Source organism: Cololabis saira, chromosome 7, assembly GCF_033807715.1.
Source record: "Cololabis saira isolate AMF1-May2022 chromosome 7, fColSai1.1, whole genome shotgun sequence".
Taxonomy (NCBI): Eukaryota; Metazoa; Chordata; class Actinopteri; order Beloniformes; family Belonidae; genus Cololabis; species Cololabis saira.
The window spans coordinates 20,624,777-20,650,016 of NC_084593.1; the positions used below are offsets into that span (position 1 = coordinate 20,624,777).

Sequence of the window (25,240 nt, forward strand, 5' to 3'; positions counted from 1 at the left end):
GGCCTTTCATCCTTTCAACAATCTCACTTCCTCACCCACTTCAAAAGCTTTGTTATTTCAGCTTCTCTGTGTTTATGGAGAGCAAACTGCAGTCCCACTCTTGACCAAGGGGCTCTCAGGGCCACGTCCCCTTAAAGTGGACTCTACCATCAGCTCAAACTGTCTATAAAAACCCACCCATCTTACGTTTATAAGATTTCCCTTGCAGCGGCTGCGCGGAGGCCGGCAGCGTTTCCATGGCATCACAGGAGCAGTGACCTCACCGGGCCACCCTCACTTGACGTCTCTCCGTTTGTCACTGCAGCCAGTTTCAGCCCTCTCCTCTGTTCTCCTTGTCAGCGCTGCTTCGAGACGGCACAGGAACTGGTCAGGAAAGAATGTGGCGGCACAGCAGCATGACACAGCCATCGCTCCCACACAGACTTCACAGAATAAGAAACCGAAGGGACGCAAGAGTAAGACGAAAGGTTATCGTGGAGGTGTGTCAGTGAGGGACTTTTGAATGCACAATTCTTATAGATTAAGTAGGAAATCCTTGGGAGTCAGAACCATCATGTGTGTAACGGAAGTAAGACGTTGGTTTAACCACAACACTTTAAATAAAGCAAGGAAGTGGTTAATCTCCGGCCCAGTCCACGGTGTAATTTTCTGAGGTGGTCATATGGTGACGCATTCAATCAAAGAACCATGAGGGCTTTTGATGAGGTATGTGTGTGAGCATGTGTTAGAAGTGCTGTTTTGTACCTTTGTTCTTTTAATAGGATTATGATGAACAAAACTGAGAGAAGGTTTGTGTTCCTCAGTCTTAACCCGTATTGTAGCTTATATTCAGTAAGTTATGATGCTCCCTAGGAAGTACAGTGACTGAAACTGAAACTGACCTGCCCTTTTTTTCCAGTTTGTCATCTCTTCACAACAAGACGTGTAGTCAGTGCATGCCTGAATTCTTAAAAGGTGGATTTTGGTCACATTGTGATCTCATGACCCAGTGGATAAAAAAAAAGATGCAGAGGACAGTGGAGCATTTTTTGAAGTAGCAAAGCTTGGAAACTGGAACAAACAAAATTCTTTCGAGCTATTACTTGCAACTTATTAACCACATACGAGTGTGCAGCAACAACAGCTGTAACAAGGTTTATTTTCTGTCAATCTTAAACCAATCTCAGCCCTTCTATGGCAACAGCTCCAGATTATGCAAAGGTAGAGCATGTGACTTCATTCCTGTCAAAACTGAAGCCCCACATGTCATTGAGAGGAAGTGGAGCTCTACTGAGTTCCCGTCTTCCAAGAGGTTTCACAAAAGTATAATTTAACATTTATCTTTTAATAATCACAGTCATTTTAAGCATTTTGACTACATCCATTTTCGGGGAGGTACTTTTAAAAAAAGCCACTTAATTATAGCTCTAATTTTGAATACTTGATTGAAATCTCTGAAGTCTGGAGTCCATGACTGTCACCACATCCAGTTTCCTCCCTGGAGATGCGTCATCAAGCCAGGTACTTCCGGCTCATCTTCAGTCACTGAAAAGCTGCTCTGTTGGATTGAGAACATACAACTAACTTGGCCATTTAAGAAGATTGAATTCCCGTGCCTTTAAGAGTCTTTAGTTGGTTATGCAGCATTATTACTGTCATCATTTTTGTGGTATTTGACCGGATGTGAGCAGAGCCTACGCACATCAAAATTCAGTCCTGAGTCATATCATCGCTAAGCTCCAGTGAGCTTGCACCACTGGCAGCCACACATACCAATATCATAGCACTGCCTCCACCGTGTTTGACACATGATGCTCTGAATTATGAGCTTCTCCTTTCCTTCTTCACACTTTTTGAATACTTTGATTCCAGAACACGGGAGTGTTGTTTTTTTTATTCTGTCCAAATCTGGCGCTCCTGTTCTTAGATGTTACCAGTAGTTTACACCTTTTTGTAAGCCCTCCGTACTTACTTTCATGAAGGTGTCTCTAGATCGGAGGTTTGACAATGATGCACCTGCAATCTCTACATTAGTCTTGACTTCTTTTGATGTTTTGAGGGGTTTTTCTTCACCAAGGAAATTATTTCAACTGTCTTCAACATTTTTTGATGTGTGATGTTCTGCACCTTTTATCATTTGTTTTGAAGATCAAAGATCCCATCTGGTCACCCTACTTCATTTCAGTCAGTTGTCCACTCACTTTTGAGCCTTTGAAAATCAGGATACTTTGCTTAAATTTTCTGTAATTCATGAATGGTTAATGCTGTTTCTTTTTTTTTTTAACCTCTTAAAGGTATTGTGACATCATTTTTAACATGCTTTTAACACTATTAAAAGTCTTGGCCAACATCCCTCAAATGTGTCTAAAAGAGTGTAACAAGAAAAACTTCACTCTAGTAATCTTTTCCTGGCTTTTTATTACAGTGTTTTTTTGCGCCGTTAAAAATGCTTCCTTTCCCCCCTTTCCTGTCAATCATTGCTCCGCTCCTCCTCCAAACCTCCTCCTCCTCCAGCCATACGCTCACAGCGGCGTCGGAGCGACAGGCGAAGCATGCACGGAAAATCAGGAGGGCGAACCACAGCAAACAATCATAAAAATAAAGGCATGCAAGCAGCACTGTCCCCTTATCTTAAGTCCAGTCAGTGGCCGCGGGTCTTCTTAGCAGTTTTCCTCCGGTGATTAGAACAAAAGAGGCTCTAAACAGCTCCGTGTTAAGCCTCATTTATGGTTCCGTGTTAAATCGACGCAGAGCCTACGCCGTAGGGATCAGCGTATGGTGCGCGTCGCCGCGTAACCCTACCCCGTAGGCTCTGCGTCGGTGTAACGCGGAACCATAAATCAGCCTTTATGGTGCGCTGAAGAGGAGAGGAGACAGGGAGCTGGGTGGAGGGGGCGGTGATTTAGCGGATCGTTACGTAACGATCCGCCACCAAACCACATGCGCCGTTTTTGCACAGTTATGCGGAAAATCCCAGAAAGCACACAATACACTGAATGTTAAAAATTCGTTGTTTTTTGGGTGTAATTGATGTCAAGACACCCAACAAAACACAAAAAATCAAGAAAAATGTGTTTTTCATGTCACAATCCCTTTAAGTTTAAGCTGAGACTCTACACTTTAATGACATTGAGGTTGGTTTATTTCAAATTCACTGGGGTTGTTCAAAACCAAATAACTCATTGTCATTGTCCAAACACCTCTGGACCTGACTGTCCACTAAAAAGATTGAACACATACTGGAGCATCATGTCCTGATTGATGTGGACGCTGGATATAAGACATGTATTAAATCTCCACTGCAACTGATCTCTTACACCCCCGGGGCCCACTACCGGCATGTTTTAGACGTCTTCCCACCTCAACACACCTAATTCATATTAATGGTGGTCATCGGCATGTCATCAAGGTCTGTCATTGACACAGCCGCTTGTGTCAGGGCGTGCAGAAGACAGGGTAGCATCTAAAACGTGCAGGATATTGGGCCCCAAGGACCAGAAAACCTGTCTTACACTGATACAGTGGACACATCTGCAGTCGGCTGTGTAAAAGATGAACGCGAGACAACTCATACATGATGGATCTTTATTGAAACCTTTACAGGAACTGGCCTCTTACCTCAGTAAAAACAAAAGTCGTGAAAGGGCTTATTCATTTCACTGCTTCTCAAGAGCATTTCCTAACATTGCCTCCATTACTGTTTCGTCCAATGTGCACGTTTATATGTTTCTCTGCATATAAAGACAAAAAGATCAGGAAAACAAAGTCAGTGTTGAGACATTTGTTTCTATCCCTCCACATCCTCTTCTTCTCCCCCACAGTTTCCTCTATTGTTTATTTTTAGGTCACTTAGAATGATGTATTTTTAGCACTTTTGCCCAACTGTAGGCTGCAAACAGACACTTCTGCACAAAGCTCCTGAAAATAACACGACTGACAGACAAATGGAAGAAAACACAGTTATGTTGGTGAGGGAAAGGCTACTGGAAAAATAGGAAGAGAAAGAACAGTCTTTATGTTTGTGCAAGACTGGCCTTTTTTGGGTCCTGTAGGGTCAGCGGTGCACCGTCAGTGAGTATGCCTGTTTGGGTGTGTGTGCGTGCGTCTGTGTCTATGTTTCCGTTTATGACTCTGCAGTAATCAGGCAGGAGGAAGAGCCTGTCCAACTCCAGACTGCGTATCTCCCTTTGAACGGGGATCCACCCGCTGTCAGCAAACAATGAACACAAGCCCCAAAACAAACACACATGCATCTGAGCTATTATTTTACATACATTGCATAAGCAACAATGTGCAGGGTTTAGATGACAAATGTGTTAAAAAAATTAAAATACCAGGAAAAAGGGAGAATAAAATGAAGCAGAAAGCTTTCTATGCCATACCACACTGTTTTCGATGACATAAATAGAAACAATGGTCTTAACAGAAACCTTATTTTTAGCAACTCTGAACGAAACTAGATACTGTATGAAGATAAGACGATGGAAAATGTGTACAAAGGAGGACAAAATGGAGATACTGTATGTGCAGGGAGACAATAAGGAGGGATTGAGAAACATCAACAAAACATAAAGCATAAAGAAAATTCCTGCTCTGCCTTTAAGGTCAAGTTGTTGAAAGCTTCGATGGTGTTTACTGAAAAGACTCAATCGGTATATGTGACCACATGTCTCTCTTTAAGGTAAGCTTGTAATAACCGGAAATAACTAGGCATAGTTTTCCAGTTGAAGTTCAAACCTGAAAAAGTTTAAGTTGTTGAAATGGTTAACAGAAGAAAAATGTCTGAAAAATGTGCTGGCAGTAATTGCATGTAGTTTTGTTACTGTGGTTTGTTTTTAAAGATTTTGTGGTGCTACTGGCCTTAATAGAAAGTAGGTGGACAGAAAATGTGCAGAGAGAGAGAAAGACAGAGAAGGGGGGGCATGTAGCAAAAGGCGGCAGGCCTGGACGTGCTGTAAATGTTGCCCGCTCCACCAGCTGAGCTATCCAGGGCCCCGGTTGCTACTGTGTTTTTGGGGCTTTTTCAGTCAATGCGCAAATGAATCTGACTTGTTTTTGAGCCACAAAACGCTGAAACAGCAGCAAAAATGTGTGTGCTGACACATTCAACGGGAAGTGAGTTGTTCACAGATAACAGAATATTTGTCATCCTTTTTTCTCTGTTTGGGTCTCCCCCAGCTCCTGAGAGAACATATCTGCTGCCATGGTTGCAGAACGGACCACACTTGCAACTTTATTGTTATTTGTAGCACTGGGGAGAAACCGAAACATGGGAGCCGAAGGCCGTAAAAGCAAAACAATTTGACAAAAATGACTTTGTCTTAGCTTAAGATAGTACAGCTGTACAGCCAGAAGACATGTATTAAATCACAGTAGCGGAAAAGTGCGACCTACTTCACTTCCATAAAAACAATAACACAATACATGAAAAAGACCCTTTTTTAACTCTCTACGTGGGCTAATGCGCGGATGATGTGTGGTTCCCCAGGAGATGAAGCAGTTCTCAATATTTGGCAGAAATCTGCTGAGCAGCCTTTTTTTTATTTTGGGAATTTTAGATTTTGACTCAAGTACAATCAGATGAGAAAATCAGGTCAATGAAAATACTGAATCCTATCTTTGTTAAAGAGAAAACAATGGGACTTTTGGAAACAGTGCAAGAGCTCCTGAGAATGGCTGACTAACCTTGACTGATGTAACTCGTCTTCACAGTCTGCTGTAGACCTGCAGTGACACACAAGTTGACGAAACATCTCTCCCAGTCTCATAAAGAAACATCTGCAATCAATTACTCCCACCCAGCAAGCTATAGAAACCAATAATGACTGAAACTTGCTACAGCAATCTGCTTTTATGATGTTGTTTTTCCTAGTTGGCGTTGCATTTGGTTACTATAGCGATGGGCAGAAAAGGCTGGCACTGACCCCAGAGTGCATGGTCCAATTCTACAGTTATGGCAGGGAAACAAACTTTCACTGTTGCTTACTTTACAAGTGGTGATGCGATTCATTTACCCTCCTGTTTCTGTACGTAATGAGCCACGAGGTCTCTCTCCCTCTCTCTCTCTCTCTCTCTCTCTCTCCCTCTCTCTCTCTCTCTCTCTCTCTCTCTCTCTCTCTCTCTCTCTCTCATGCACACACACACACACACACACACTGGCCTGGTGTGTGACAGGGTGAGCAGCCAGAAGCCAGTACCAACTCACTCTGCAACAATCTCCCTCCAATTCTACTACTGACTGAAGCTAGTCCATGGTGACCTAAGCCTCTTACACAAAGGCTTCTGATGTGGCAGTGTCACTTCCTGGCAGCCTGTTATTCCGACTGATGTGGGGTCTTTGTTGCTAGATGAGGGGGTGAGCCATACCTCAGTGAGATGGACGTAAGTTGGAAGAGAACTGGGAAGAGAAAGGCTCTTTTAATGAGCACAGAAGCAGAAGGATGTTGTGGTCAATCAGTAACAACCCAAAACAGCCCTGGCGCATAATTGCTCCAAGACTCCTGTGGGGAATGTGAGGTCAGTAAAGAAAATAACAACACAGAGATATGTGATTGAAGAGGAACAGAATCCGATGACAATAAAGATGTCAGGCTGGAGTCTATAATTAGTGTGAGGGAACTCCCGCAGGCACAAACGCACCTGCAGATTCAAACAATCCCACTACTGTCTTCAGTGTCCGGCTGTGACAGAAAGATAGAAACTGAAAACTGTCAAAGAATTCCAGTGGTGATGGACCTGAAAACTGAAAACCGAAGTAGGATCTGTTGGTTACAAGGGAAACCTGAAAGCAGGGCCGTTTCTAGACCCCCTGGGGGCCCTGGGCAGGAGAGACCTTGGGTCCCCCCATAATCATCATGAATTAAGTCCATTAAGGACCACGGATCAGTAATGAAAGCTGTTATTAAACAATCAACATATAAAATGAATAATAAATAACATTACTATCTTAAGGCAAACTTTAAATACAATATATAAATAACAGAAAAATGGACAAGATTTTCAGAAGTTCCTACTTTGATATTTAGAGGTCTGTTGCTGCTGCTGTGGCTGATGTGGGCCAAAAAACTTTAACAAAGCACCTGGAAGAAGGAAAAAGAAAAGAGCCCAATGTATTTGGTTGGCTTGCATAAAGTTTCCCACACAGAAAAAACCCAATAGAGAAAATTTAATTGTTCACGGAAATATTAATGATGAATGATTTTTAAATGTTTTAAAAAAGGGAATCCCCAGACGCTTTAATCAACAGGAACTGGTCTCATGTTTCTTGGTCCTTGAAGATCTTTCTTTCCTTCTATCCAGATGGCTTTTATTCAAGCCTGTAAGGATAATCATGACCTAGGTGACTGAGAGTTAACGACGGCAAAAACTGGAGAGGGTTACGTGTTACAAACAATTGGACTGAAAATACAGAAAATATGGGAATATTCTGAGATCATGTGATTAAAAGTTGGAGCTGACTTTGGAGTCATGGGTTAGAGGTTTAAAAAGAAATAATGAAAAATACAATAAACCAGTTAAATCACTCATGAGACTCATTACTCAGTGAAAACAAGACACCGTAAACATCTTCTTCATTTTATACTTTGTGACTGCGTGTTTAGGATTGTTTTTCTGTAATCGGCAGACTTGGCGTGCTCACTCAAAAAGAGAAAAAGTATGTCACCGGGTGCCAGTCCAAAAAACATATCAAAAAATCAAAATTCGACAGCTGAGGACGGCTGTAAGCTGAAACGCGTCCGATTTCCTGCTGCTGTGCAGTGATTTGACAATATATTAAAGTTTTGTACTTCAAGTGAGTACTGTCGGATTTTGATTTTTTGATAGGATTGTTTTTCTTTGTCATTACATATCAGTGCTCATCCAGCATTATTTGATGTTACCGACTTTGTGAAGCAAAGCATATAACTGTGGCCCCTCCCACATCCACACCTGGAGAGCTCCTTCAGGGAACACGTACTTAACCACGGTTAGTTACCATTATGTCCCTCAACTAATCACACAGATGGAAAGCTGAACTGTGGTTGAAGTAGACCGTGCGCAGTCAAAAATATATATTCTGAAGCTCAGCAGTTGTTGTTTGATGTATTTGACAGTTTTGACAATAGTGTCAAAGATAGCGCTCAGGGAAACTATTATTACCATCGAGAGACTCTGGCTATTCCAGTTCACAGGAAGAGAACTGGAGGAATTATGAAAACAACAACTGCACCCGCAGGGATGTGTCACAATCTGATCAGGGGCCAACTGTCCCCCGACAAAGCTTTGGAAGCAGTCACATTCCCGAAATCCATGCTGAGGAGAGGAGGTCAAGAAAGAAAGATATTTTTCACACCGAGGCACAAAGCCACACTGCGTCGGTCTCTGACTCACACGTAGGGAGGAAAAGGGGCTGACTAATCACAATAACCATCATCCTGCTGTCTCGACAACCGCTGTTCGAACACGGACTCCTCATCCATTTAGTTCAGTAATACCGATCAGATCTCCCCTGAAGACAAGATGAGACCACGTTGCTGTTGAATCAGCCGCGTCAGCGTCAGTGTGTGCTGAGCAGGCTAATTGTAGCATGTTACTAATCATTTCAATATCCCAGCCAGTAATGGGATAGATTTTAGGAGGGCTTTTCACATGGCTAAGCCCCCTAAAGTGGTCCGCTGGGGCCTTGTGTAAAGCTGGCTGTTGTGTGTGCTGCGTTGATAAAGACAGAACAGTCTGGGTTGTGAGATTAGCTGTGTTGTAATGGGCAGAGATGAAAACTAGATGTCACCTCTTTGCTTCCATGGGCTCTGCCCTCTGTGTGTGTGTGTGTGTGTGTGTGTGTGTGTGTGTGTGTGTGTGTGTGTGTGTGTGTGTGTGTGTGTGTGTGTGTGTGTGTGTGTTCTGGCAGAGGGAGGTCAGGGGCGCGTCTGCCACGAGCTCGTCTCCCGCTCTGGGAGCGCCATCACCCATGACCTCATCCAAGGAAAAATCCCCCTCTCCTGCCTTTTTCTCCTCCAGCAGCTGAGCTCTGAGCTTCTGCATTCCTGATCTCCGAACAGCTCCCACTCTGTCTCAAGGCTGCGGCCAGAGAGGGGGAACACGCAGGGACACAGTGGGTAGATAGTTGCACAGCGAGCGGCGGACGGAAAAGTCTCGCTGAGGTCAAAGAACCCTCTAATAGTCTGTGGGCAGCTTTGGCGGAGTTAAGTGGGAATGTAAATCTGTCGGGGAGTCAGAGATGAATTCAGATGAATGAAGAGAGTCAAAGTCTACCCATGAGGCTGGGTTCAGGGATTAGGCAGAGTGCAGCCGGACACCATCCTATCAAATCCATCACCTGATTATACAAATAACCATCCAAAGCCGTGTGGTCTGCCTTTCAGTCCAGTTGACAATGTGCAATAAAAATAATGACACTAAGCTTGTATTGTTGTTAAAATATGTTGTCAGGAGGAATGGAACAAGATAACATCTGAAACTCATCACCACTTTGTTTCCTCAGCGATATAACACATTGTAAGTGTTGTGCGAAGCAATTGGCAACAATAAAAAATGAATAAGAGGTTTACTGTCCCAGCATGTTTTGGAAGGTGCTGCAGGGTGAAAATGGGTGAGTATTAACAAAAGAAATGAAGTTGACGAGGAAAATCATGAAATATGTGCCGTTTACATTGAAATAAAAGTCAAAGAAAATGTAAGATGGACAATCTGAAATGCACTTAGTCTATAGAGTTTTGTGTTTGTTTTTGCTGTCAGGGATATTCATGAAGACGCCAGGGGAAAGCTAGAAATGATCATACTGCTCAAGGATGACTCAGCAAGCGGACTGGTGAATCAGGGATCAAAACTTGAAGGTGAGTCCCAGGTAAAGCAGACCAGCAGTGCTGCCAGAGCTTGTGTTAGTGGCATGGCAGAAAAGCGACAAGGAGGAAGAGCGAGACAGACAGATATTGCAGCTTAAAGTTATTATGCTGAACCTGCGCAAAAACTGACTGAGGAATACCTTGAACCCATTTGGAAACTGGTCAAATTAGGGGTCAGCTACAGTAGTTCAGGTGAGAGCTCTTATAAAGGCTATGGCAAGTTTCCAAATATTGTGACGAAGGTAAAGGTTCTGTAAGAGCTTCTGGAGCTGGAGGACTAGGGCCCCAAACAACTCAGAGACTAGCTAAGACTGTCAAACCCCAAGACAGGGTTAGAGGTGTCACACTAGACCCCATGTATGACTAGTGGGACCATGAAAACCTGCTCAGAGTCTGACAGAGTGGCATTGCAGCATAACCAGGCTGCTGTACTGATGCATCTGATTGCTGTCCTGACTTGGTCTTGTTGGCATTAAAGGTTCAGCCCTTAAATGGTTCCGGTCCTACCCACCAGAAAAGAAAGACACTAGTTGTAACAAATTTTATAATAAGTGGCTTCCCTTTCTTACATTCTTCCACTCTCTCCAGTCCCTACCTCCTGATTGACGGATCTCCCCTCCCTCTCTTCTCTCATTCGTCTCTTTCTTCCTCCTTTTTATCTATTTATCTACTTTTCCTTTGTTTTTGGGGTTTGTTTTTTTTTGCTTTGGGTTTTTTTCCCCCTTTTTTTTCCTCCCCCTTTTTATTCATCTATTTTTTTATTTATACTGTGTAGCTTTAATACTTAAATATTACTTAAAATAATTTTCATTTATTTGCCATTATTTTGTGTGGATTTTTTGTTCTGTTCTTGAATAAAAAAAAAAACATCCTAAGAGGTAGACTGTATATATTTTTTTTTTTATTCCTGTTCTACTGTGCCTTACCCCCTAATAAAAATTTTAAAACAAAGGAAAGAAAGACACTCTCCAATTATGTTTCCATTCAGTTGTGGAGTACCTCAGGCTTCCATATTTAGCCCTCTTCTCTTTTCATTAACCTTGCCCTTTAAAACCTCTTTTCATATGAATGTATGATACTGTCAACTGCAACAAAATAGAAAAACAAATCATCATTCCGCTTTTTTTAAAGGTAACTGAAGGTAAATTACATTTTATAAAGGTAAACACATGGATACTCAGTGGGATAAGGGCCAGAAATAATGGATGAGCAGCCTCAATAGATAAACTTACCTTCACGTAGGTTTACTCATTACAGCTCTCCGGCATGTTTGTGCTGAATCGATCAACTGGTTCTGCACTACTGGGTTGTCAAATAATAGTTTCATGTTGTTTTTTTCTCTAACAAACTGCCTGACAGAAAGAAAGAAAAGACTGTTTCTGTTTCATTCATTTGTAGGAATGAAGGGAGCATTCCTTCCTGGTACACTCATGGCTTAGGTATGAAGAGATATCTCTCCATTAGGAAAGCCCCTAGTTTTATTTATTTTTTTACCTTGAAGTCCATTCAGGATCAAAGAGTAATAATAAATATTGCTTAAAATGTTTGCCTAGGAGGTGAGGGTGGTGGTGGAGGGGTGAGGCGTTTCAACAGCGGCAGACCACAAAGCAAGAACAGTGAAGAAGAATGCCTGCAGCCCACTCCACTCCTTGAGGTAACCAGAGCCTGCTGCCGTCTTCCTCTGATATCCGTTTGCCCCTCCTTTGTCATAAGCCGTGGTGTTAGCCAACTCAACTAGCCAGCACGCGTTGGGCTGATCCTCTAAAACCGCTAGTATTAGCCTACCCCTGCACACATGTGCACCCTGGGCGGATATGGGATTTCTTTCTTCTTTTTTTTTTTGTTACCACAAGGTATACTGTAAGGGGCAGAGAAAACAGATGAGTCAAGCATGCACTCATTCTGCCTTCCTGTCTACTGGCAATCACATTACCGTTTGTGTGAGCGATTTAGTCCAGTGTGTGTGTGTGTGTGTGTGTGTGTGTGTGTGTGTGCGCGCGCGCTAAATAACAATGGAGCTCACGTAAGGGATTGCTTTCTTTTCGCTCTCTTATTTTCTCTCCTTCCATTCCCTCTTTTGGCCTCCCTCCTCTCCACTCCTAACCCGACTCTAGTCCCTCTCTCCTCTCGTCTTACCCAGTCAGTAATATGACGCTGCCATCAGTCTCAGTGGAGCCTAAATAGACCTCAACGAGAATTTAATAGTGTGACCATGATACATAACAAGTGTCTGTCCAGCAAGGTGACATCAGCAGCACGGTATCTGCTGGTATCCCTGCCCAGCTCCCGCTGGCATCGGGAGCAAATAGCTGCTTTTTCAACACCACTAAGCAGGGGCGTCACCAGACACTGTAAACATTCGGGGCTTAGCCCAGTGTGTAACGCAGCATTGCTAGGAGGCGGGCTCTTATCATCATGGTCGGTCTACCTTTGCTATATGTTCAAATACAAATGACTCCACGACCGACGGACAAGGTGGTATGTTTGGGTTTGACATTAGTAAGGTCACAACCACCCCCACCTCCATCTTACAGTATAATTTACTTCACCCCTCTGCCAAAGGTCCGGCGGTAAAGGTTAGCCTCGAAGACAGTATTTGGTGAGAAATAGTGACCTTTAATCGTAAACTCACGTAGCAGCATCACGTCAACACAACATAGGAAATGTCTTAGTTTTTGCTACACAGTAAGCTACGTACTCTGAAACTGTCAATTTCATTGGCTAGTACTAGCTGCATAGTGACAAGTTGATAAATCATTGTCTTTCGGTGCGTCCGAAATGCCATACTAAAAAGTATATACAGTACTAAAAAGTATACTTACATTTGGCCCACTTTTGAGTAAATATCAGTAGTGTGCATTAATTCGGACGTACTATTAAGAGCGCACACGGCACTTCCTGCCGTTGGGAGGGGGCGGAGTTGTTACCATGGTAACCTGTCACAGCAGCGGTAGCAGCGCTCCGCTATTTCCCGTTTATTCTGGCCGAAACAAGTTGAGATTATATAATATTATTATATACGAATATTATAATATTAATATTATATAATAATATTATTATACTTAATATTATACTTATGACATATACGTATCACTTAGCAACCAAACGCCGCTGCATTGCATTGTGGGAAGTTTCTGCTCGGCTAGTGTCCATCAATCCACACTAAAACAATTATCTGGAATGATTATACTAATGTTTCGGACGCACTAAAAAAATCTCACACACTCATTTTGCATACTCATTAGGGTGGAAGTATGCAATTTCGGACGCAGCCGAGGTTTGTACTCCCCCCATCTCACGGGAATTTTAACTAAAGAGGCTTCTAAACAGGTTCTTGTCCAGGGCCCCCCAAAAAGGCTGGAAACGGCCCTGCCTGAAACATGACTGATACATGTTCCGCGTGAAAAACAAGCAAGAGTTGAGCGGCCCATTGCCGTTACTGTGGACTCATGAACAGTTGAGAAACTATTATTTTCATTATTAAAATAACTCCTGTAGTCCGCCACCCTGATAGTTGCCATGGATACAGACGTAACTGAACAATACCTCACCACCCCACCTCACCAGTTGGCACTTTTAGTTGATGGTTTCTATTGCTGATTACGGCCGGAACCAGATGATAAGCTTGAAGGTGGAACCCGAGTAGAGAAACCTGGATTTTAGCCTTTTCCCTCTCCATCTCTCTTTTCTCCTGACAAAAACTGATAGGAAGAATTAGGAAGTTTGGTTATTGATAAGGGCATACCTCTTGCCCACTGGCTTACTGGCTGTTTGGAGCACTGTGGACGTTTAAGCACGATGCGTAAACTCATAAATATTGATTAGCACAGGGCAGACACACTCATTTATAGAATATGTGTACCTTGTTTTTCCCCCAGAACTTTGAATAGTGTTTCCCTTCGTCACAAAGCATTTGAAATCACATTTCAGACGGTACTCAAAACATCATGCAAAATCACTTGGCAACACCTTTGTAAACATTGACACAGAAGTGTGAGCTGGAACCAAGTTTTCCAAGGTGATTAGGACATGTTTACTGTTGCTTAATATTTAAAATAGTCATAGTCTGCTTTGGTGATCGTTTTATGTTTTCTCTTGTTTCAAAGTTTATGTCCGCACAGAGGTAATGCTGCTCTTCATCTACATAACACCTCATTTGTATTCTGGGATTTGCATATTTGCCTCACCATGATTCATATTTACATTAACGACTGTCTTTCGTTAGAGGTCCAGCTCCTGACCTGTTCCCCAAGCTCCAACTGTCTGATCCAACTCACGAACAGACGAAAAAAAACTCTATCATTGTAGTGACTATGCAAACTGAAATAATGAACTCTTAAATGAATATACAGGCTGTAGAAGAGTGGTTTGAAAGGAAAGACTTTTGTTATTATTGCTCTGTGAATATGAGATAGTGACGTGGGTGCTTTCATCCTTCAGTATCATGGTTGTGTACCTATGTAGAGGGAAAATACAGTAAACAGGACATGCGCGTATGAAACAATGACTCAGAGTTCAGTGTCTTTCATCACGTTTAAGAGGGACTCTATTAAAATGTAATCAGGTTGAATCCTGGTACATGTAATTTGAGTATTTTCTTTTCACATGACTTCTACGTCTACTCCACAACATCTTAATGTTTAAGGCACAATCTGAATTTTGTTATTACTCAATTACTGAATACATTTAAAGTTTTTTATTTTAGAAACAGCTCATGGAGAACTTCTAGCAGCATTTCTCAAGCTCTTCTGAATTTTCACAAACTTTCAACAGAATGACATGAGATGACTAAAAACTACAGTAGCCGATAAATGAAGTGTATAAAAACATTTAATCCAAGTTATCCTAACAGAAGAAAGTGATTTTGTTCCGCTACAAATAAAATTGCCAGTGAAATACAGATTTTACAGGCTACAACAATGCACGAGAAATAATTATCTAGTGTGATTAAACATAAAGGCGAATAATAGTAACATTTAGCAGCTCAGTTTCATCTCACCAGCATGTTTCACCAAGTAATTGCAATATCATTAGTAACAACTGTGTTTTCATTTCAATGCAGTTTTTTGTGCAGTGGTAAGGAAAATACATCTGTGGTAAAGAGAGAGCCTCAGCTTGATGAAGTCGCCAGGGGAGTAGTCATGAGTCAAGAACTGACTATTTTTCATGTAACGAATGAGGGGTGTAGTCGGGAGGTAAGCATCCTCTAAAGGCATGAGAAATGAGCTTTCATTACTTAATATTTCTGCTTTACTGGACCAAAGTGGCTTCACAGACAGTTCTGTACCCTCGCCACGTGGTCCAACTGCCTATGGCCATGTGTGTTATTTTCAGAGGTAAAAGAAGAGGAAGAAAGGGAGGCCGGGGGAAAGGAAAGGGAAATGGGAGAGGAGGGGAATGGGAATTAAAAATAAGATGGAGACTAAGGGTGAAGGAAATGTGAACATTATGACATGCAGTGACTCCTTAAAGAGCCAGAGGGACCTTAACGGTGTATTCAAATACACGTGTTTTCATGTGCAGTTGGTCCCTCTAACAGCTTCCACTCTTCTTGGGAGGTTTTCCATGAGACTTTGGAGATTTTTAGTGGGAGTTTGTGTCCATCCATTGTGCAGAGGACTTCTGAGGCAAGGCACTGACATAAGTGGCCTATTACAGCCCCAACCCTGAAACACCAGCTGCCACAATGCAGTCAGGCAGGTAACCTTCTCCCAGCCACCGTCAAACCCAGACTCGCCCATCTGACTGCGAAACAGGGAAGCGTGATTCGTCTCTCCACAGAACATGTTTCCACTGCTCCACAGTCTAGCGTCTGCATGCTTTGCAGCACTCCGTCCAACGCTTGGCACTGGTCTTGGTGATGTGAGGCTTGCACGCAGCTGCTCGGCCATGGAAACCCATTCCATTAAGTTCTCTCCGCTCCGTTTTTGTGCTTACATTAATGCCAGTGGACGTTCAGCTACGCACAATGCAGCTTAAATGTCATTGATCCCAGCCCTGGGATTTGACATGGTCATCTGCTTTGTGGCTGAGTCATTGTTCTCTTTCACTTTGTAATAATATCATTTACAGGTGGCCGTGGAATATCCAGCGGGGCTGAAGTTTCATGAACCATCTTCCTGCAGAGGTGCCATCGTATGACAGTCAGTGAGCCCTTCATGGCGATGCAGTTTAAATTTATGTATGAAAGGGGAGCCATTGTATCGTATCTCTGTGGCATTGTGACCAAGGCATGGAACAGGTGTTTCATTAAGATCTCTGCAAAGTGGCTCAACTTATTAAGAAAGGGTGTATTAGGTCAACTTCAATCACTTTTGTCCATATAGTTGCAACGATGAGTCAGAACCTTGTTAAGGAGAAGTCCTCATCTGACCCATCCCTCTTTGCTCATCCCTCTCTTGCACTATCATGTTACCTTTTCAACCTCTCACTCCCCTCTCTTCATTCCTATCATCCTCCCCGCCCTCTCCTCCACTTCTAGCTGCGTATGAGTGGCAACACAGACAAGGCTCCGCACACCGATCCATCGTGGTGTCTCACTGTTGAGCAACAATGGCTGTGTCATCACCTCATCAATCAGAACCACTGACATCATCCACACACATGCAAACTGGCTTTATTTTGATAGAATACATAACTGTACACTTGAGCATCTAAAGCAGACTCTCACACACACATAATCACATATTCACATAAACACATATTTATTGATTTCAGATTGTAATGTGTTCCTGTTGATGAGAACCGGTAAAAGTATGATTGCATTTGCAACTGTTGGCGTGCGCACTTCCATGTCTGTGGAAACTACCCATTGTTGCTTCTCAGTGGGGCAGGAAGCACCTTTCACAACAAACTAACCCTTCTAACACTGATTCAGTCCAGTGTAACTACCACTCTGCAATACAGCCCTTTGCCAGGAGATTCAAATCTTGTAGAAACAGGCAGAACAAAAAAATATGATCATACTTCATTTTTTTTGCGTGTATCCCACATCGTAACCATGGATGTGTTATTCTTCACATGTTCCACAAATGTGAGTATGATTTTAGGAAGAATAAGCGCCACAACAGTAACGAGCCTGTTATTTCCCTCGGGCGTCTGGCACACAATGACTTTTTCTTCATTCCAGTGAATTTTGCCCAACCTGTGCGGAAATGCCTCCCCGAGCTGTGAATATATCCCTTTCGAGCCTCTCTAGGAAAGGTGAAAAACACTGGCCGGGTAAGGGTTGAAGCCACACTTTGAGATTGTGCGGAGCCGCCCCTAAAAGGAAAAAGGGGCCACCACGCCGGGCATTATTTCCTGGCAGGGAGCCACCGGGCTACTGAAACGCAGCGTGCATCAAACTCTCTTCTCTCTCAGCATTCCGGCTCTTTGGTGGCCATGAGTCCCGGGAATAGCTGCTATGTGAGCATGACTGCACAGCACTATTTCTGTGCGCTCTGCTACTTGACATTGAGAGGCCGGGATTAGGTGGCTCCACTACTGTATATGACTCGCTCCCATCACACATGCGAAAGATCACACACATGTGTGTGTGTGTGTGTATGTCCCGCAGATATCAACCCCAAATGCACTGAACTGCACTGTGAAAAATGAGCCACATCTTTTAGTTGTATTGAGAAATATAAGCTGCACATTTCTCAATGAAAACAAGATTTTGATGTGGAAGTAGTACTTTTCAGTTTCCCAACAGATGGTATGATGAAAGTTACATCCTCATTTAAAACCACACCCTTGGTTCAGCTGAACATCTGTCTTTAACTAACATCCCCGTTCCTGCAGTATCTTATCTATTATGGGAATCTAACCCACAAACAGTGTTGAAAGCAATCGCTTGGGAAACTTTCACGTTTTTACTGTGGATCTGTGCTTGTAATAGGTTTGGTTTTGCCCCCGTAACCCTCGCAGAGTCAGCCCTGAGGCATTGCTCACATTCCCACTCACACACAAACACACGCAGTGTTAGTGTAACAACATCCGCCAAAGAGGTGACTTCAAGGGGTGACTAACGTTGGGCTGCCTTTGAGTCCAGCTGGGTCTTTTGAATCTCCTTACCTCCATTCGCGGCCGGGTGCAGGCCACATATGACCGCATCGTCGCAGTTGCATCCTAGTATTTGCTGTGCGTGCTTTCTCTGAACCCTGCGGTGCTCGGAGGCAAATGGAGGTCTATTGATGTTACAAACTGCGTGATGAGTCTTTGAACGTGACATCTGTTGGCTGCGTGAGTAATGGCAACTGTGGACGGATGTTTTCTGGCTGAACATCAGGCGTTCACTGACTTACACACCTCACATCTGTTCACCGTGGCTCATCCCACACACACAAGCACACACAAACACACACAGCTGTAAATAAGTAGTACTCTGTGTGTGGTGTGATTTATCTACCAGTGATACTGATGATGCCGCCGTCAACACATAAATCAAATGACACTTTCATTTCTGCGTGGTTCAAAGAGAAAGCCCACCAAACCCTTCATCTCTCAGCCATCACTTCCTCAAACTCCACAGCTAACAAGATTAAATCAAATAAAGTAGGAAAGCTTTCTGACTGCATATCCACTCAACTCCAAAAATATTTCTCTTTTGAATCCTGAACGCAACAGCGCTAACACCAGGATACAGGTGCTTTGGCTGAAAACACTTGCTCCTGCGTCAGAGACAGGAAATACAAATATTATCTTAACTATAATTACAGATCCTGGGTCAAGCACATGAACAAATTAATGTTATCAATATCCAGGAAGGTAATAACGCGGGGGTCCAAAACAGGAAACTGATGACAGAGCAAGAGTGAGGATGACCTCACTGTGAAACATCTGGGTCTCTGTGGAGAACGCAGACTCACAAACAGGGGTTCATTAGTGGAGTGAGATATAATGATGTGGACACAGGAGTCACAAATGTAGATAATCTCCTTTTATTTTTACTCTGGAAAAAAAAGTCACAAAAATCACTTCAAAATGCAAGGCAGGACTTGAAACGGTCGAACACTTGAATTCACATTATTTTTCTATGACAGCTTGACAGTTTCTCCTCTGCTAAGACATAACAATTCAACTTATTAACACCCAATTCTCGCTACAGTGCATTTGATATTTATCTCCTTGCAACGGTTTCTTATAAATGCAGATTCTGAGAGTATTTACATGACTTATAAGCAGTAGGCAGTCAGTGCAGCACATTGTAATGACCTACTGTGCGCTGATCTGTCTACGAAACTGAAGTGGAACACAAAGATTTTAGTTGTGGCCTTAAGATCCCCGAGCCCGCAGGATAAGGTTTAGGTGGGAGAACATTATAGAGCAGGGCTCGGCCCTTTCTCGTTTTCACCTGTGATGTGCGTTAGAGCAAAGGCCCTGAACCTACAGCTACTGGTTGTTCTGGTTGCCAAGCACAACCAGGTCCAACTGGTTATACTGGGCAGACGTTTCTTCAAAGCACTGCTCCTGTATAAACGTGAAATCGAACTAAATAGACAACAAAAACAAAATAAAATCATGTCTATTCAATGATAGATTTATTAATCACAGTGCTACTGATCATTTACCAAGTGCGAGAAATATAGTTAAAACATGTCATACTTTTTCATTTTTTATTTTTTCATGAAATATTAAATAACTCAAGGAGTTTCTGCATTTTTCTTTTTCTGTTTCACAAATAAATAATTGTCCAATATGAAATATAAAAAGAACTGTAACATTAATATTTTAAAAACTGCTGAAGTTGGTTAAAAATATTCATAAGTTAGCTTAAATAAATAAATTAAACGTATAAATATACCGTTTACTGTACACACACGAAGAAAAACAAAAGGATGATGGCCTTGTGCAGGAACATATAAAATGCTGTCTCTTGAGGAAAGAAAAAGAAAAAAAAAGTCCAGATTGAGCTCTCGTTGCTGTTAGAAATTTCAGTTCCTTTTTGAAACCTTTTCTCTTCCCGCCAGTCGAGAAGCAGCACAGTCGAAACATTGTTCCTTCTTGCTTTTTCCTTCGTGCTGATCACTCCTCCAGTCCATCTGCCGGGCCGTTGCGTATTCCGGTTCCGGACGGGTCCGGACATCTCACGAGGCCAACAGGAATACGTTCAGCTGCCCAATTCTCTACCTGAACGTCTGGCAGAACGTCGGGCAGACGCCCGCTGCTCCTTCCTTCACGTACGTTCCTCTTTCCTCTGGGACCTCCCCCGCGGTTCACTTCTCTTTTTGTAGTTTGAGGTAGAATTTCTGCATCTTTGTCTGACGAGGAAAAAGAAACATAAGCTATCTCATTGTACCGTAACACACAGACAAACACAAATGAAGAAAACTTTTGCTAATTCACATAATTCCTAACTCACCTCTGTTTGCCTCCTCAGTGATTGGACGCCAGGCCCAGTTTGACCTTCTCCTCACTCTCTACGTCATACGACGCCCGCTTGTGAAACCTGAAATGAACGAGAGAAAAGGCGTTCGGTCAGACCGATTTATTACGAGCCAAGCTCCGAACTGGTGCATGTTTGTGTGCTCTGCCCACCTGAGCATCAATAAGAGGCCTATGATTGTGAGGCAGACGCACGACAGCACCACCGCCACCACGGCCAGAGCCGTACTCCGGCTGTAGCCCTCCTTGCTCTGCGAAGGCAGAATGAAAAACTCACATCTTTTACCGGAGTAATCCTGGCGGCACCTGCAGAGAACCGGGACAAAGGGACATCAGTTAGTCAGGCACCTTTCGTTATAGAGGATGTTCAGGCACATGTAAGAGCAATACTTACACACAGGATGGGGCGTGGATGTCCCTCAGGTAGTGGCAGGTGCCATGAATGCAGTAATCCTTAAACTTCCTCAAGCAGGGGTTCCTCTTCTTCCCCTTGCCTTTGCCCTTCTTTCTTCCCTTTCTTCTCCTTTTTTCTTCAGTGGTACCAGCCTCTAAGATGGACGATGGGTCTCTGGGTTTGCTTGACATGGCAACTAAAGAGAAGAAATACAATCATTATCATTCCATTGCGTCTGCTTTAGAGAATACAAAAAGAAAAACAGTGATGAGGAGTTTTAGAAACTAATAAAACTCGCCGTCTCACCTCGAGGCAGTTCCAGCTCATATTCTCCAGACAGGCCATCCTCATACTCGGCATCGTAGTAGTATTCCTCATCGTAGTCCTCCTCCTGACCTCCGTGAGCATACTCTACTGTGGTGGGACCGCTCCTGTGGTCCTCCTCCTCCCTCTGGTTTCTGGTTGTGCCTAGGAGGTTGATGACGGATGTGTGCCGCTGCCTGTCACTCTCATACCTGTCCACTGCAGCACCACTGGCCAGTCTGGGCACCACTGCAGGAGAGAGATTTAAAACAAAAAAAACTGTCAGAATTTGAACATGGCTTACCTTTTATGCACACACACACACACCTTAAAAGCAAGACACACACTCTTCCTGTCGGTGTGCAACCAGTGCACGCAGGTTAGGATGCCAAGGTGGGCGGACCTCTGCAGGGCAAGTTGAAACATGTTGCGCTCAAGGGAGCTCCAGGCTGGCATTTTGGTGTTTAAATGATTGCAATACTGATCCCTGGTTAGGCAAGGTTTAAGTGCCTTTGCTCAGGAGCACAACAGCAGCTGATCACCATGATCCTGCCCCAGACTGTTCAGGTTTGTTGGGAAGTAGCTGGCAAACACTCACCACTGCCTCACACACACAAATGCATGAACAGACACTTAGCTAATGTCAGGCAAGAATATGAGTTAAAAATAAATGTATCCAGTTACATAAAGCATGCTCTAAAATAGAGAGATGACCCCATTAGCTGCCAAGAAGCCTGGCATCAAGAAAACACGCTGCCTTAAACATTTCAAAACTACCTGCTTGGATATGAGTGAGGGGTCCAGACTAAGAAGAAACTAAACCCAGGCCAGACATTTTTTTTTTTTTTTTTAGATTCATAGTTTTATTATCATTTTTCATCAAGAAAAACAGCAAGGAACAACATCACACTAACAGAAAGAGCAACCCCTTGGGAAAACCCAGGCCAGACATAAATAGAGATGAACAAACGTTCAGATGAAACTCAGCAAAGCTGGAGCGCACGCAGCGCAATACACGTACCCAAGGCGGAGAGCAGCAGGAGCGCAACGGGGAAAGTCCTCACGATGTCCATACTTCCACAGGAGAACCAAAAACAAGCACAGAGTTTCAAAGATGATGACCGAGACGGTGTAATTCCTTGTGCCACGGCTCTAAGTATTCCTTATTTTCCCCGTTGTGTGTGTGGTGGATTTAGCCCCCGCCTGCGCGTCACTCTTGTGCGTAATTGGGAAGTTGGAGCGCCTCTATGGCCAACAGCGTGAGTGGAGGAGCCCGACTCAGGACTGAGTTTAAATAGTCGCACTCACCACGCCTCCCCCTCTCTGGAGTCACGATGCACGGACTTCTGCTAAAGCCGGAATTATGGTTCCGCGTTAAATCGACGCAGAGCCTACGGCGTAGGGTACGCGGCGACGCATACGTACGTTGCGCGTCTAGCGTACCCTACGCCGTAGAGACTGCGTCGTTTTAACGCGGAACCATAAATCAGCCTTAAATGCTAAAAAAAAAATGTTGGAATAATTGCACCAATCCCATTAACGACTTCATTTATCACTGGGTTATTATTAGTCATACGCATCATAGTATGATGTGATGGTTTTTGTTGTTTTTTTGTTTTTTATTGCTGTTAAATAAACTGTAGTAATAGTTTGTCTGGAGGTTGAAGAACACCAACATTAGAGCAGTGACATAATTGAAAGATTGAAAGTTATGAATCTGTATCTTTGAAAACGTGTTTCAGTTTCAGCCAACAAATAACTCCATCCTTCTTTATTTTTTTAAGGATTTCACACATGAATAAAAAGGAAAATTGGTGTCTACAAGGAGCTAAGTTAATCAATCATCTTTATTATCGACCGTAGTCAGCAGGGAAAGAGAGTAAAGGAAAACATACAATACAACAAACACAAAAAATACATGATAATATAAATACACATCAAGCTAACAAATAAAAACACCATTAAAATAAATAAAAGCAATAAAAACTATAAAAGGCATGCGTACCAATGTTTCCACATATGCGATTGGTAGCGAACCGAGCTGTATATATATACAAAAAAGACAAAAAATTAAAAAAGAAAGTATTTTTGACTATATATTCACTCGCTTTTGCTGTCTGCATTTGGATCTTGAGATTCAGTCTCTCACAACCAAGATAGTGTTGTGAGTAAACACACACATACACGTGTGTGGCAAAAGAGACTTGTTACACGTTAAAAACAACAGTCCGAACAACACAAAACGGTAGAAAAACATGTATAACTGTAGGCTGGACTCGCGTCGCCTTTAAATAATGTAAGCATCTTGTAAGAGGATCTGGCTGCAAACAATTACCAGTCTGTCAGCGCCACCCCCTGTCAAAGGTAGGAACTACACCACACCTGTCCAAGAGGCTGTGTGGAGTCGGCCTTCAATTTCCCTTTCGGGGATTAATAAAGTATTTTGACTTGAATTGACTTGACTTGAATTGACTTGAATTGAATTGAATTGAATTGAATTGCATTGAATTGCATTGAATTGAATTGAATTACATTAAATTGAATTGAATTGAATTGAATTGAATTGAATTGAATTGAATTGAATTGAATTGAATTGAATTGAATTGAATTGAATTGAATTGAGGAAATTGACATACTCTGCACTGATTAAACACCAGTTGCTCTTAAAAGGTTTATTTTAGGAATATGACTTTGCATCAGAGCATTGAGGTGGTATCTACAGAGGGTATTCCCAGAGGGATGTGTAATGGTGGGTTTTCTGATGTCCAATGTGCCAAAACGTGCAAATGTCTTTGTGCAGTGTTGGATAATATGCTTAAATCTTTCAGGTCACCTTATGTACATCAAAACATCCGATCTCTTCTGTGTTGTTTACTTGTTATTATCTTATCTAGATGACTCACTCGTGAATGCAGAAATAAAATGCAAGGCCCTGCAAAAAATAAACAGGAAAAATACTTAAGCCTATATGTTAAATGTCATGGACATGTCATGGTCCACATAAAGGATGATATTGATGACAATGGTGACTGTATTGGTGAACAAACTGGAAACACTGAGAATGAAACAATTACTAAACTGGGTTGTGGACCCACTCGGCCCTGTACTTTATGGTTCTTCATCTCCTCCTCTTCCATCATCCTGAACATTGGCTTCCTTTAGGGGTGCGTTCTGAGCCCCCGGGTGTACCTGCTGCTGACTCATGACTGCACATTCAAGAAATCAGCCAGTCATGTTCTCAAACACTCACAGTTGGTCAAACAGTTGTTGTTAAGACCTTTAAGTTTATTGTAACTTAAAGATGTAGCAGGGTCTTATAAAACCTTGAAAAAACAATATGTAATACCTTTTCACCTTGGAATGTTTTTATTTATTGAACAACAATGATGCCCAAATTTAGGGTGTTATTTATTGATTTATTTTTCTTACCTGATTATTGAGACATTTTGACAAATCCTTCTTCACAAAATTGCATTCATTAATTTAATTTATTTTATTTTTTTTAACCTTTATTTACCCAGACAAGCACTTAAGCACTTTAAGGGGAGAGGGGAAGGAGAGTGCCAGAAATAAAAAATAACGTCATGTAAAATTTCATAATAACAGTACAATAAATATGTACAATAAATATAAATACAATAACATTGAAAAAAATTAAGACAATGGGATGTGGCAAGTCGGCCTGATCAACAGGTGAAAGAGTCAACTGTAATTTGTTGCAGATTTTGACAGAGTGTGATATGAGGCCAGAGAGTTTTAGACTGTTTTCTTTTGTGTTCCAGTCATTAGTTGCAGCAAACCAGAAAGCGCTGCAACCAAAGACTGTACGGGCTTTGGCAGACCCGGATTAACTCAGGGTGGTTCCCCAGAGTGACCACACTTGAAGTGCCCCCCTCCTCCCACATTTTACGGTAAAAAAGGGAAATGTACTATGGTTATAAAGACCATAGATTTACATGAACGTATTGCTGAAGTACATGCTCAACACTCATACTAAAAAATAAATGTAAGACAAGCAACCAACTAAGAATAACACCACAGATAGACATGAGTCTACAAATACCATACTACACTGATGCTCCAATCAGAATTCAACTCACATGCCAATGTAACACCACATGTTAACTATCATCATTACCATCATATTTGGCCTGTCTGAGGACTACATGCAAAACTTTTACAGCATATGACTAAACAATCAAACAGGCCTACTGAATGAGCTGATGTGAAGGTAGGGAACAACACATTAATAAAATAGCAATGTTTAGGCTGTTAGATTTAAGATTGTTAAATTGTTATGGCACTCACTCAAACGCACTTCTTTTTATTTCATTATTATTATTATTTTAATGTA

General features: G+C 42.4%; 1 protein-coding gene across 1 annotated transcript; it reads right to left on the reverse strand.

Annotated features, from left to right (window-relative positions):
• Positions 1-20,166: 20,166 nt before the first annotated feature.
• On the reverse strand, positions 20,167-22,135 carry hbegfa (heparin-binding EGF-like growth factor a). The gene is made up of 5 exons (XM_061726209.1): positions 21,908-22,135; positions 20,890-21,135; positions 20,584-20,779; positions 20,343-20,495; positions 20,167-20,253 (listed from the first exon to the last, which is right to left on the reverse strand). The coding sequence occupies exons 1-5, from the start codon at positions 21,957-21,959 to the stop codon at positions 20,181-20,183; spliced, it is 720 nt and encodes a 239-aa protein (XP_061582193.1). The 5' UTR covers positions 21,960-22,135; the 3' UTR covers positions 20,167-20,180.
• Between the last annotated feature and the right edge of the window lie 3,105 nt (positions 22,136-25,240).

What these genes read in the sequence shown, in the direction of transcription:
- hbegfa (XM_061726209.1), bottom strand. Translation starts at nt 21,959, where the DNA reads ATGGACATCGTGAGGACTTTCCCCGTTGCGCTCCTGCTGCTCTCCGCC. An exon ending in CCTGCTGCTCTCCGCCTTGG is followed by an intron (nt 21,136 to 21,907) that starts GTACGTGTATTG and finishes TCTCTCCTGCAG; the next exon opens with TGGTGCCCAGACTGGCCAGT. An exon ending in GGCCTCTTATTGATGCTCAG is followed by an intron (nt 20,254 to 20,342) that starts GTGGGCAGAGCA and finishes CGTTCATTTCAG; the next exon opens with GTTTCACAAGCGGGCGTCGT.